The following is a 12,934-nucleotide window of genomic DNA, read 5'->3' on the forward strand; positions in this document are numbered from 1 at the left end:
GTTAAACCCTTTAAATGAAAATGTTTGATTACCGCTCTGAACTCGTTTTTTTCCATTTTTCTTAACGAACAATTTTTGTTTTTCAATTGGTTATAAAAACACCTAAACTCAGAAGATGTGGACTGTGACTGCACCATATACCTAGTCGGGAGTGGTGTTGACTGAAAACAGATGATTTGGAGCGATTCGCGCGCCATATGTTGGTCATTCTAAGGACTTATTGAACTACCCTCGTATTTTGTTGAAAAATCGTCTTTTTCATTGAAAATTAATGTATTCCAGTATTTCTAAATATCATTTTATTTAATAATGGATCTCCTTGTTTGGAAATTAAACTCTTTTGTTAAAAATTCATCTTTTTGGTTAAAAATGTATCTATTTCACTTAAAAATTAATTATTTTGACTAAAACTTTAACTATTCAATTTTAGTTTGAATACTGATCTTTTTAGGTTCAAAATTCAATTATTTTGTTGAAAATTGATCTGTTTTAGTTGAAATTCAACTCGCTAAACCATATAAATATTCCAAGTTCATTATTTTAGAAAAGATAAAATATTTTGATGGCTCTCTACTACGCTACTTTTTCAAAAATAAAGAATTTTTGTTCAGGAATTTTTTATTGTAATTAAAAAAAATTCAGGCGCTCTCGCAAAAAATTCCCTGACTTAAAAAAAAAATCCCTGAAATTTCCAGGTTTATAGAAGTTCCCTGGCAATTTCAATTTTTCCAGGATTTCCAGGTTTTCCAGGTAAAGTAGGTAATTTCCAATTTAAAATAGACTTACCTTTTTCTTGAAGACAATATTGCCTAAAGCTTTCCTATCTATAGCTCCCTCCGAATTCAGTATGCCGGGGCCAAAATGTTCAACTATTAAATTATAACATTCTCTTCCAGGCGCATACAAATCGTGCGCTATTTTGTCACAGTTTACATGACCAGCTCCCAATCTTTCTAATTTTTCGGCAATCGAAGACTTCCCACTAGCGATTCCTCCAGTGAGACCGATTACATAAGGCCTCAAAGATTTATCCTTTCTATTCTGTCAGGAAAAGAAAGGGAAAAGTATTCTAAATAGAAGCATTCGAAATTTTGCAATTTAAAATTTAAAATTGTCAAATTTAATGTTTTCTAAGCAGAGCCGAAACTAGGGAGGTGCTTTCAAGAAACTTTCCCTTTTCTCGTTTTTTTTCTTAAAATTAGAATTTAGTTAATAGAACCAATTAAGAAAATCCAACTGTTTTTTTTCAAATCTAATATTTTACTTTTTATCGAAAGCGCAACTGCTTGGTAAAAAAAGTCATATTTTTTTGTCAAAAATTCAACTACTTGATTAAAAGTTTCACTATTTTGTTAAACATTAATTCTTTTGGTTGAAAATTAATTTTCTTGGTTAACAATACAACTTTTTGGTTGAAAATCGATTTTTTTGTTGTTCAAAATTCAACTGTTTTATTGAAAATTTTACTTTTTTGGTTAAATTCACAGGGTGTCTACTCAAAACACGGAAAAAAATTCCTTGAAAATTCTAGGTTTTTTTCCAGATAATCTCACATTTTTCTAGGAATAATATTTCATAGTACTAATTCAAACAAAAAGATTAATTTTCAATAAAAAAGACGATTTTTCAACAACATATATGAAATCTCAACCAAATAGTTGAATTTTCGACTAAAAAAGATCAATTTTCAACCAAATAGTTGAATTTTGAACAGAAAAATATTAGTTTCGAATAAAAAATTTTTAGTTAAAAAAAAAAATTAATTTTCCAGACAAAAAATGTTAAACCAAAGTGATGGATATTTAATTAAAATAATAAATATTCGATTAATTTTAAAACAAAAAGATAAATTTTTGACAAAATACTTTCAACAAAAAAGATTGATTTTCAGCTAAAATGATGAATATTTAATTGGAATACTTAATTTAAAAAAAAAAAGATTAATTTTCGAACACGAAAATTAATTTTTGAACTAGAAGATTACTTTTCCACACAAAAAAAAAGATTTTTTAACAAAATACATGACTTCAACTAAAAAAGACAAATTTTGAACCGAATAGTTTAATTTCAACTTAAAAGATGAGTTTTTAACTAAACTGATTAATTTTTAAATAAAATGATAAATCTTTAGCTGAAATAGTTAAATATTAAACCAAAAAGATGAATTTTCAATAAAATACATGATATTTAAATTTAAAAATATACATTTTCAATTTTTCAAATATTAATTGGTTAGTTAAATTTTCAGTTAAAAAAGTTAATGTTCAACAAAAAGGTGAATTTTTTAAGTTAATGATCAAATAATTAATTAGAACAGTTTCGTTTTCATTTAAAATTATAAATATTCAACAGGAATAGTCGCATATTAAACCAAAATGATGAATTTTTCAACAAAGAAGATTATTTTCTACAAAAAAAGACCAATTTTCAACTAAAAAAGAGACTTTCAGTTTTAAATTAACAAATTAAAAAAAAAACTTGGATTTTCAATTAAAGTGATGATGCTTCAACTGAAATGATAAATCTTCAACTGGAATAGTTTAATTTCAAATAAAAAGATGAAATTATAACTGAAGTGATTAAAATTTATTCAGAGTTATTGAATTTCCAAACAAAAAGATGAATTTTCAAACAAGAAAATTAATTTTTTTTGAACAAAAAAAAAAAGCAATTTCAAACAAAGTAAATAATTTTTCAACCAAAACTTGAATAGTTAAATTTTTAGTACAAAAAAACATGTTTAAACATAGATATGCATTTCCAACTAAAAATGGAACATTCAATTGAAATAGATATATTTTCAATAATAAAAATTGTCAGCCAAAAAAAACGATTTTTTAATCAGAAAGATGAATTTTTAATTCCAATGATGAATATTCTACCAAAAAATTAATTTTTAATAAAAAAGTTTATTTTTCAAGCAAGTAATCAAATTTGTGTTCCCCAAAAAGATGATTTCTCAACGAAAAATATAGTAGATATTGCAAAAAAAATTAATTTTTATTAAAAAACAGTTAAATTAGTTTTATAAATACTACTTTTGAACATGAGTTGAATTTTCAATTCAGAAAGATTTTTTCGGTCAAGAAAAAAAAAATTATTAAAAAGAAAAATGAAAAGAATTTTCAATGAAATTGTTAAATACAGTAATAGACAGCTACTTTTACAAATGAAGAATTATTGTTATTCAAATTTAGATTGCAATTAAAAAAATTAAGCACACTTTCGAAAAAATATCCTGACTAAAAAAAAATCCGAACTGGTTGAAAATTCATATTTTCGTATTGAAAATTAAACTGTTTCGTAGAAAATTTTATTTTTGGCTTCGAAATTTAACAACCTGGTGGATAATTAAATTTTTTGTTAATAATTAATATTTTTAGTTGAAAATTTAAATATTTGGTTTGAACTGAAACTGTTTTTATAAAAATTTAACTATTTGAAAGAAAATTGAACTAGTTGGAGAAAATTAACTTTTCTGTTGAAAAATTTTATTTTTGGATTTAAAAGTCAACTGTTCCGTAGACAATTTGCCTTTTACTCTTTAAAGTTCTACAATTTTGTTAAAAATTCTTTCTCTTCTCATTTAATTCAGATGGTTAAAAATTAACTTTTTTTGTTGGAAATTCAACTTTTTGGGATTAAAATTAATCTGTTTTGCAGATAATTCAAATGTTTCTTTTAAAAATTTATCAACTTTTTTAACATGGATTAATTTTGTTGAAAATATATCGTTTTTGGTACAACATTAATCTTCTTTGTGAAAAAATACATTTTTCTGTTAAAAATTATTATTTTTTTTAAACATCTTTTTGTTTGGAAATTCAACTATTTTGTTGAAAAATAATTTTTTGTTAGTTTAATTCAATTGGTTGCAAATTAAATTTTTTTTTTGAAAATTCAACTTTTTGGGGTTCAAATTATTCTGTTTTGTAGATGATTCGCCCTTTTTATTTGAAAATTCCTCAAATTTTTGGAAAATTGGTCTATTTTGTTAAAAACGAATCGCTTTTTGTACAAAATTAATCTTCTTTGTGAAAAAATCCATTTTCCGTAGAAAATTAAATTTTTTGGTTTAAAATTCGTTCCCTTTTTGGTTGGAAATTTATACTTCATAAATTAAAAATTCAACTATTTGGTAGAAAATTCATGTATTTTGATGAGTTTGTTTTTTGGGTTAGAAAGTTAATCTTGTTCGTTAAAAATTCATCCTTTTGGTTCAGAATTCTATTATTTTGTTAAAAACTCGGTTTTGTCATCATATTTAATTAAACTATTTAAAAATTCGCCTTTAACTTTTCAGTTACGTGGAGGTCATTTTCAAACCAAAAGTAGAGTATTCTACCAAAAAAGATCAATGTTCAACAAAATATAATCATTTTTAACCATATAGTTAAATTTTCAAATAAAAAAGATGAATTTTTGATAAAATACAACAATTTTCAACTAATTTTTTGCTGTTTAAACTATAAAAGTCACATTTTCAAACTTAAAATAGAATAGTTAAATTTTCAGTCGATGAATTAAAAAAAAACGAATTTTTACCAAAATAGTTAGATTTTAGCCAAAGAGAAAAAAGAAGTTTTAACAAAACTGTTTAATTTTCAACAACAAAAAAAGAATAATTTTTAAACATAAAGATGAATTTGAAAACAAATTAATAACTTTTTCCCTAAGAAACGAATTTAAAAAAAAAAAAAAATACGAATTTTCACAAAAATAGAAAAAATAAAGAAATGAATTTTCCACAAAAATAAATGAATTTTCAAACAAAAAGAATGATTTTCTACCAGAAAAGATGAATTTTTAATCAACTAGTTGAATTTTTAACTTAAATAGGTAAACGTTTTAGCGTAAGTAAAACTTCTTTGAAAAATGAAAGTATAATACAATTTTAAACGAAAGAAATTATTTTTTTAAATAAAATACATGAATTTTCAATTAATTATTTGCTCAAACTAAAAAATTCAAATTTCTATTTCAAAATAGAATAGTTGTATTTTCAGTCAATGAATTTTGAACAAAAAAACTAATTTCTACCAAAATAGATTTCAGCCAAAGAAAAAAAAAGAAGTTTTAACAAAATTGTTTAATTTTTAACAACAACAAAAAAAGAATAATTTTTAAACATAAAGCTGAATTTGAAAAAAAAAGAATAATTTTTTACCAAAGAAAAGAATTTACAAACAAAAAAATAAAATACACTTTTCAATCCAAAAACGAAACAAAAAAATACGAATTTTCACAAAAATACTTAGATTTTCAACCAAAGAAATGAATGAATTTTAAAACAAGAAGAATAATTTTCTACTAGATACGATGAATTTTTAGTCATTTAGTTGAATTTTTAATTAAAACAGATACATTTTCAAGCGAAAGTAAAACTTCTTTGAAAAATGAAAGTATAATACAATTTTAAACGAAAGAAATTATTTTTTAAAATAAAATACATGAATTTTCAATTAATTATTTGCTCAAACTAAAAAATTCACATTTCTATTTTAAAATAGAATAGTTATATTTTCAGTCAATGACTTTTGAACGAAAAAAACAACTAATTTTTATGAAAATAGTTAAATTTGAGAAAAGATTATGAATTATGAACGTAAAATGTGGTAGTTAATATTTTAACTAAACAATATTTTAAATTGAAAAGCGCCGAATTCAACTAAACAAGACGAATTTTCATCAGATGTGTTGATTTTCCAAACAAAAAAGAACAATTCAAAAAATTTAATTTGTTCTTTGAAAAAAATCAACAAAATATTTACATTTTTAACCAATGAGAAGAATCTTCAGCCAATAAAATCAATTTTTTAAAAAATTGTAAATAATAAAGATTAATTTTTAACAACATAGTTACATTTTCAGCTAAAGAAATGAATTTGAGAAAAAATGATGAATTATCAACGTAAAATGTGGTAGTTAATATTTTACCTAAACAATATTTTTAATTGAAAAGCGCTGATATCAACTAAAAAGGACGAATTTTCATCAAATGTGTTCACTTTTCAAACTAAAAAGGACAATTAAAGAAAATTTTATTTGTTCTTTGAAAAAAAAAACAACAAAATAATTACATTTTCAACCAATGAGAAGAATCTTCAACCAATAAAATCAATTTTTAACCATATAGTTATATTTTCAACTAAAAAAAAAAGATTAATTTTTAACAAAAAGGTTACATTTTCAACTCAAGAAATGAATTTTTCACAGAAACAGAAGAATTTAAAAAATAAGAAGAATTTTTTACCAGAAACGATAAATTTTTAACCAAGCAGTTAAATTTTCAACTAAAACAGATCAAGGTTTAAGCGAAAGTAAAAGTTTTTTGAAAAATTATAGTATAATACAATTTTAAACAAAAAAAAAAGATTTTTTAATAAAAGACATGAATTTTCAATTAATTATTTGCTGTTTAAACTAAAAAGGTCAAATTTCTAACTGAAAATAAAATAGTTACATTTTATGTCAAAGAATTTTGAACGAAAAAAAAAAACAAAACGAATTTTGAGCAAAATAGTTAATTTTAATATTAATAATAATATTAATTTTTAACAAAATGGTTACATTTTCAACTAAAGAAATGATTTTTTCACGAAAATTGATGAATTTTAAAACCAAGTAGTTAATATTTTAATTAAAAAGTATTTTAAATTCAAAAGCGTCGAGTTCAACCAAAAAAGACGAATTTCCATTAGATGATTGAATTTTTCAAACAAAAAAAGAACAATTACAAAAATATAGTTAATTTTTTTTAAACAAAAAAATCAACATAAAAGTTAAATTTTCGACCAAAGAGAAGAATCTTCAACGAATAAAATAAATTCTTAGCGAAGTAGAAATACAAGTATAAAACATTGAACTAAGCGGTTAAATTTTTAAACAAAGAATATTTGAATTTTTATTTTAATCAAAAACAGTTGAATTCAACCAAAAATTTAAAATAATAAAATTTAATTTAAAAAAAGTTAACCTTTCAACCCAAAGAGAAAAATTTTCAACCAGTAAAAAGCAATTTTTCACGAAGCATTTCAACGGTGCCGTTGAATTATTAACCACAGAATATTTGAATTTTTATTCAAAAATAGTCGAAGTCAACCAAAAATTAAAAATAATAAAATTTATTGACAAAATAATTTAACTTTCCCCCAAAGAGAAGAATCTTCATCCAATAAAATAAATTCTTAAAGTATAAATATAAGTATTTCAACAAAGCGGTTGTATTTTTAACCATAGAATATTTGTATTTTGATTTGAATAAAAAACAGTTGAATTTTCTAAAAAAAATTGTATTTTCAAGCAGAAAAGGCTAGTTAGGGCTCTCTTTCTAACTAAAACAGCTTTTAAAACCGCATATTAACTTAAAATAAACTCAAGAATTGAACTATTGATTTTTTTTCAAATTTTAAATACTTACAGGTTCTCGAAGTCTCGTGCCTAATAGTCTTATCCTTTGATTACTAGAACTGATCTTGGATTCTTCATGCTCGTCGTGACTCTGGTCCTGCATTAATTTGACAACGTGGACATCCAATTTCGATAATCCTCGTTGAAGGCGAATTTCATTTACTTTGGCACCACCTCGTACAGTTTCTTCACTGACGACAATAAGATCCATGTTTGGATCGTCTTTTGTTGGTCCGTACATGTCGGATATTGGGACCACCTCGTATTTTAAGGAAGGATCAACATCTTCGAGAAAATCCTTCACTGCTGTTATTCGCTTTGCACAGGGTTCAATTAATTCCCAGAGAATCTTGCCTGGAATTAACAAAATTCGAATAAAGTTCAAGCAGGGTGGCCGTTTTAATGAAAGAAAAAAATTCCCGGTTCGCAAAAAATTGTCACGGTCACTGAAATTTATAAAATAAAACACTAAATCTAAAAATTGTTTCATTCGAAGTAATAAAAACTGAATTGCAAATAAAAGCATTCAAAGTGTAACTCTTGAATTTTAAACTTTAAAATTGAAGTTTAAAAGTTGTTTTTATTTAAGAATTTTGTATTCAAATGCTCAATAATTTAAACGTATAAAATGAAGCTACTAATACTTTTCAATTGAACAATTTTTGTTTAAAAAAAAAATTCAATTTTTCATTCAGTTTGAATGATTTTCGAAAATTGTTCGTTTTAACTAAGAATTAGAATTTTTATGTAAAATTATCTGTTCAAATTAATATGATTTGAATTTTTTATGAAAATATCCCATTTCAACTTAGAATTAGAATTCATTATTTTTAAAAACACCCTGTTCCAGCTCGTAATTTATTTAAATTTTTAAAATCACTGTACCAAGGCAAATTGTAATTCTTCTGGAAAAATGCCAGTTTCAACTCAGAAGTGGTTAAAATTTGAAAATTCTCTGCCTTAACTCAGAAATCGATTTCTTTGTAAAAAGTTCCTGTTCCAGTTCAGAATTTTGTTCCTTTTCGAAAATTTCCAGTAAATTAAAAAAGCTTGGAATTTTTTTAAATTGGAAAATTCCCGGTTCCAAGTCAGAATTATTATTATTCTGGATAAATTCCAGTTCCAATTATAAATGTGTAAAAGAACCGATAGTTCCCTGTTTAAATAAAAAGTTAAATTGTTTTAATTTTAAATAGTTAAAAAAATTTAACAAATTTGCTTAAAATCTTCGACATTCGCGTTTGACAATTTTGTAAATCTTTATAAATCTTTTTACATATTCTCTTAAAATTAGTTAAAAACATTTTTTCTTCGAAATCTACAAAAAATGTATATTTTATTTTAAATTAGGCCGTGGGCTATTTGCACCGAAATTTTGGTACGAATAGTCAAATTGAAACCAATTGAAACGGTCTAATTTTTAACGTTAATATCTGGAAATTCTAAAATTGTGAAATGATTCCGAATCGTCTTGTAAAATCAATTATTATTCACTTTTTAAACCTTAAAGTACAATTCAATTGAAAAAATAATTAATTAATTCATATTCACAGTTGATCAATTAAAAAATTTTTTTTATCAAAAAATCTCGGATTTTGAACGCTTCTGATTTTTAATTATTTAAGACTTTTAAACTGCATTTTCAAATTCTTTAAATTGAAATTTACGTTAAAAAATTTAAAATCTAAAAGGAAAAATACTTAAAGTGAAAGATTTTCGAATTATGCATCCTAAACTGAATGACATCATGATTGAAAAAGATCAAAATTTAACTGATTATTTAAAAAAAGGTTAAAGTCAAAGTTGGAAGGATTTTTTTTACAAATTTGTGAAATTCCCGGTCAAAAAATAAATTCACGGTCATTTCCCGGTTTTTCAGGTCCACCGAGTCATAGGAAAAAAATTTAAGGTTTTTTTCAGTTTTTCCAATTTAGGAAATCAACTTTTTCCAGGTGTCCTTTTTTTAATTCAAATAACCGTTTGTTGCGCATTTAAAATATGAATATTGTCTTTTTTCCAATAATTTCTAAAGAAATCAGAATCATGAATAAAGCAATTTTTAATTTTTTTGCGAACATAAGTCGTTTTTGTGAAATCTTTCTGAAATTTTGAAATCTTTCGAAGTATTTAAAATCTTTTGGAAATATTTAAATTTCTGTGAAATTTTCTTAAATCTTTTTAAAAAATTGAAAAGTTTTTTTAATTCTTTGAAATTTTTGTGAACCGTTTTTGAAATCTTGAAGAAATATCTTAAATATTTGTGAAATATTTTCCAAATCTTTGTTTGTGAAAACTTTTGTGTTCATTTCAAATCATTAAAATCTTTTATAATCTTCTCAAGTTTCTTGATACCTATAAAATTGTTTAAAAGCTCTGAAATGTTCTGAAATCGTTCCTACATTTTTTGTGTGTATTTTGAATGACTGGAATATTTGTAACCCTTGTGAAATATTTTTAAATTTTCTAAAAAAATGTGAAGTCGTCTAAAATCTTTCGAAATTGTTATGGATACTTTGAAATATTTGTGAAATCTTTCAGAAATCTTATGTATTCACTTGAAATATTGGCAATTTGGTATATTCATTTGAAAGCTTTGTGCAAACATTAAAAATATTTTGAAGAATCTTTAAACTTCTTGAAATCTTTATCAAGTATGTTTTGAAATATCAATGAAATGTTTGAAATATTTGTAAAATCTTTTTAAACTTTGGTAAAATTTTTGTACAAGTTTTTGAAATGTTTGTGGAATGTTCGAAATCTTTGTAAAATCCTTGAAATCTTTGTGAAATTTCTTGTATTCATTTGAAATCGTTAAAATTATTGAAATATTATTTAAATCTTTTTAAATTTTGGTAAAATCTTTGTGAAATGTTCGAAATATATGTAAAACATTTGGAAAATATATTCAATTGAAAATGTAAAAATCTTTTAAATCTTTGTGAAATTTTTAAAACTTTGATAAAAACTTTGAAATCCTTGACATATTTGTAAAATGCTTTGACATTCCTGTGGAATGTTCGAAATCTTTGTAAAATCCTTTTGAAATCTTCGAAAAAAATTTTTAATCGTTTAAAATCTTCAAAATGTATAGAAATCTTTGAAATCTGGTGGACTGTACCGTTTTTCACATCTTTGAATTTGAAATTTTTATCATCTTTTTAAATTTTGGTAAAATCTTTTATATTAAATTGAAATCATCAAAATATTTGAAATCTTTTGAAATCTTCTAAAGAAACTTGAAATCGTTTAAAATCTTTAAAGTGTTTTGAAATATTTTAAATTTGGCGGACTGTACCCTTTTTCAAATTTTTGAAAGTGAAATATTTAGAAAATTGTTATTAAATCTTTCAAATATTTGAGAAATCCCTTGAACTCATTTGAAATCATTAAAGTTTTGAAATCTTCTTGTAATCTTTTTAAATGTTGGTAAAATCTTTGACATACTTGAAATCTTTGAATTTTTTTAAAATTGTTGTGAAATGTTTGAAACTTTAAAAATCTTTGTAGTATCTTTTGAAATCTCTCAAACTTTTGAAGAAATCTTTGTAAAATATTCGAAACCTTGTGTACACACCCTCTTCAAATCTTTAAAATCTTTTTTAAGTTTCTGAAATCCGCGAACTCTTTTTGAAATGTTCAAAATGTTCCGCGAACTCTTTCAAATGTTCAAAATCCTCTTTTTGAAATGTGCAAAATCGTCCAATTTTCAACCAAAAAGGAATGGGGTTTTAAAAAAATACTTGAATTTTCAATCAAATAGTTGGATTTTTAACAGACTACTTGAATTTTCTACTAAAAAAATAAATTTTGAACCAAAGAGTTTAATTTTCAATCTTCAAGTAAAAATAGAAATTTTTATGAAACAAAAAATTGTGTATATTCAAAAACAGACTGGCCAAACCATCGAAAGATCTGTCGTATCGCCACGATTCATTCTAATTCTAAAACTGAATTAACATCGAAATTATCGACTAATAATTTTTATAATCATTGAAACATTTGAAATCTTTGTTTAATCGTTAAAAACCTTTTTTTTTTCATCTGAATTCATTAAAATATTTGAAATCTTTGTGGAATTTTTTAAAATGTTTTAAAACTTTGTTAAAATCTTTGGATACTTAAAATCTTTGAAATATTGCTTAAATCTTGCTTAAGAACTTTTAAAATCCTTAATAATTCTTTGCAATATTTTTTTAATCTTTCTGAAATCTTTTGTATTCATTTTAAGTCATCAAAATATTTTAAATCTTTGTGAAATATTTTCAAACCTTCTAAAACATGTTGAAATCTTTAGAATTATTGTAAGTTGAATATCACAAAAAATGTATGCTTTAACATTCTATATTATTAGAGAAGACATTAAAAACTTATAGAATTTTCACAATATTAAAATCTATTCATTGTAATCGATAAAATAATTATACAATCTACAAAAAGTCCCCTAAAACCTAAAATATTTAAGTTGCTTTTTACATTTCAATACAAAAAACTTTTTAAAAAGAAAAACAAAAATTCAAGGTTCTATTGAAAAATTCAAGGATAATTCCAGATTTTCAATGGTTTCTAGGTCGCTGGACCCCCTCATTTATTTTTCTGTCGATTTAAACAAATTTTTGAACCACCCTGCTCAAATAAACAAAAAGTGAGAAGACTGTTCTTAAACCAGAGTTCCTAGCGTATTTCAAACAAAATATTCCAAGATTTTTACAGGTTTTCCAGGACAAATTGTAGGTCTAGTGGAAATAAAAAAAAAAGCGCTACCTGTGAAATTTCTCATACGCCCCCAACATTTGATTTTATGATAAAAAAAACGGTTTTTCGTATGTTTTATTTAATATTTAGACGTTTCTCATTTTTCAACATCGGCAACAGTGCAATGAGATTTTTTTAAATCCAAATTTTAAGTGCTTTTAGTTTTCAGCAAAAGAATTACATTTTGAACAAAATAGATACATTTTTAACCAAATTCTTGAATTTTCAACCTAAAAAGATCAATTTTCTACCAAATGATCCAACTTTAAACAAAATGATTAAATTTCAATCAATAAAAGTTAAATTGGCAACGAAATACTTGAATGTTTAAGAAGATAGTTCCATTTTTAACAATAAAAGGTGAATTTTAAATAAAAAAGGACGAATTTTCTGCCCCAATAAACGAATATTTAACAATATCGTTGAATTTTCAATCAAATAGATTTTTAACAGAATACTGGAATTTTCTACTACAAAAATAAAATTTTAACCAAATAATTGAATTTTTAGCCTAATTTTCAATCTTCAAGTAAAAATCTAAATTTTTAACCAAAAAAAATTAACATTATAGCTTCATTTTTACACATAAATTAATTTGCAACTAAATAAATGAATCTGTAATCAAGAAAATAAATTTTTAATAGAATGCGGCAACTTTTAACCAGCGTTAAACTTTAAATTAAACTTAAATTAAATACACTTACATTTTCTAACAAAATAGACACATTTTCAACAAATTTAACTTATAACCAAAATACGAATTTTTTTGTAA

The 12,934-nt window shown here is 23.6% G+C and overlaps 1 protein-coding gene across 3 annotated transcripts in view; it reads right to left on the reverse strand.

Annotated features, from left to right (window-relative positions):
• Nucleotides 1–12,934, reverse strand: part of LOC117178878 (bifunctional coenzyme A synthase) — a 30,969-nt gene that overhangs the window by 12,106 nt on the left and 5,929 nt on the right. For all 3 annotated transcript variants that reach the window (XM_033370398.1, XM_033370397.1, XM_033370399.1), the window contains exons 3-4: nt 7,421–7,764; nt 787–1,041 (exon numbers count right to left, since the gene is read on the reverse strand). In XM_033370398.1, coding sequence (XP_033226289.1) covers nt 787–1,041; nt 7,421–7,764 — 599 coding nt within the window. The remainder of the gene's footprint in view (nt 1–786; nt 1,042–7,420; nt 7,765–12,934) is intronic.

This window comes from Belonocnema kinseyi, chromosome 8 (assembly GCF_010883055.1).
Source record: "Belonocnema kinseyi isolate 2016_QV_RU_SX_M_011 chromosome 8, B_treatae_v1, whole genome shotgun sequence".
Classification (NCBI taxonomy): domain Eukaryota; kingdom Metazoa; phylum Arthropoda; class Insecta; order Hymenoptera; family Cynipidae; genus Belonocnema; species Belonocnema kinseyi.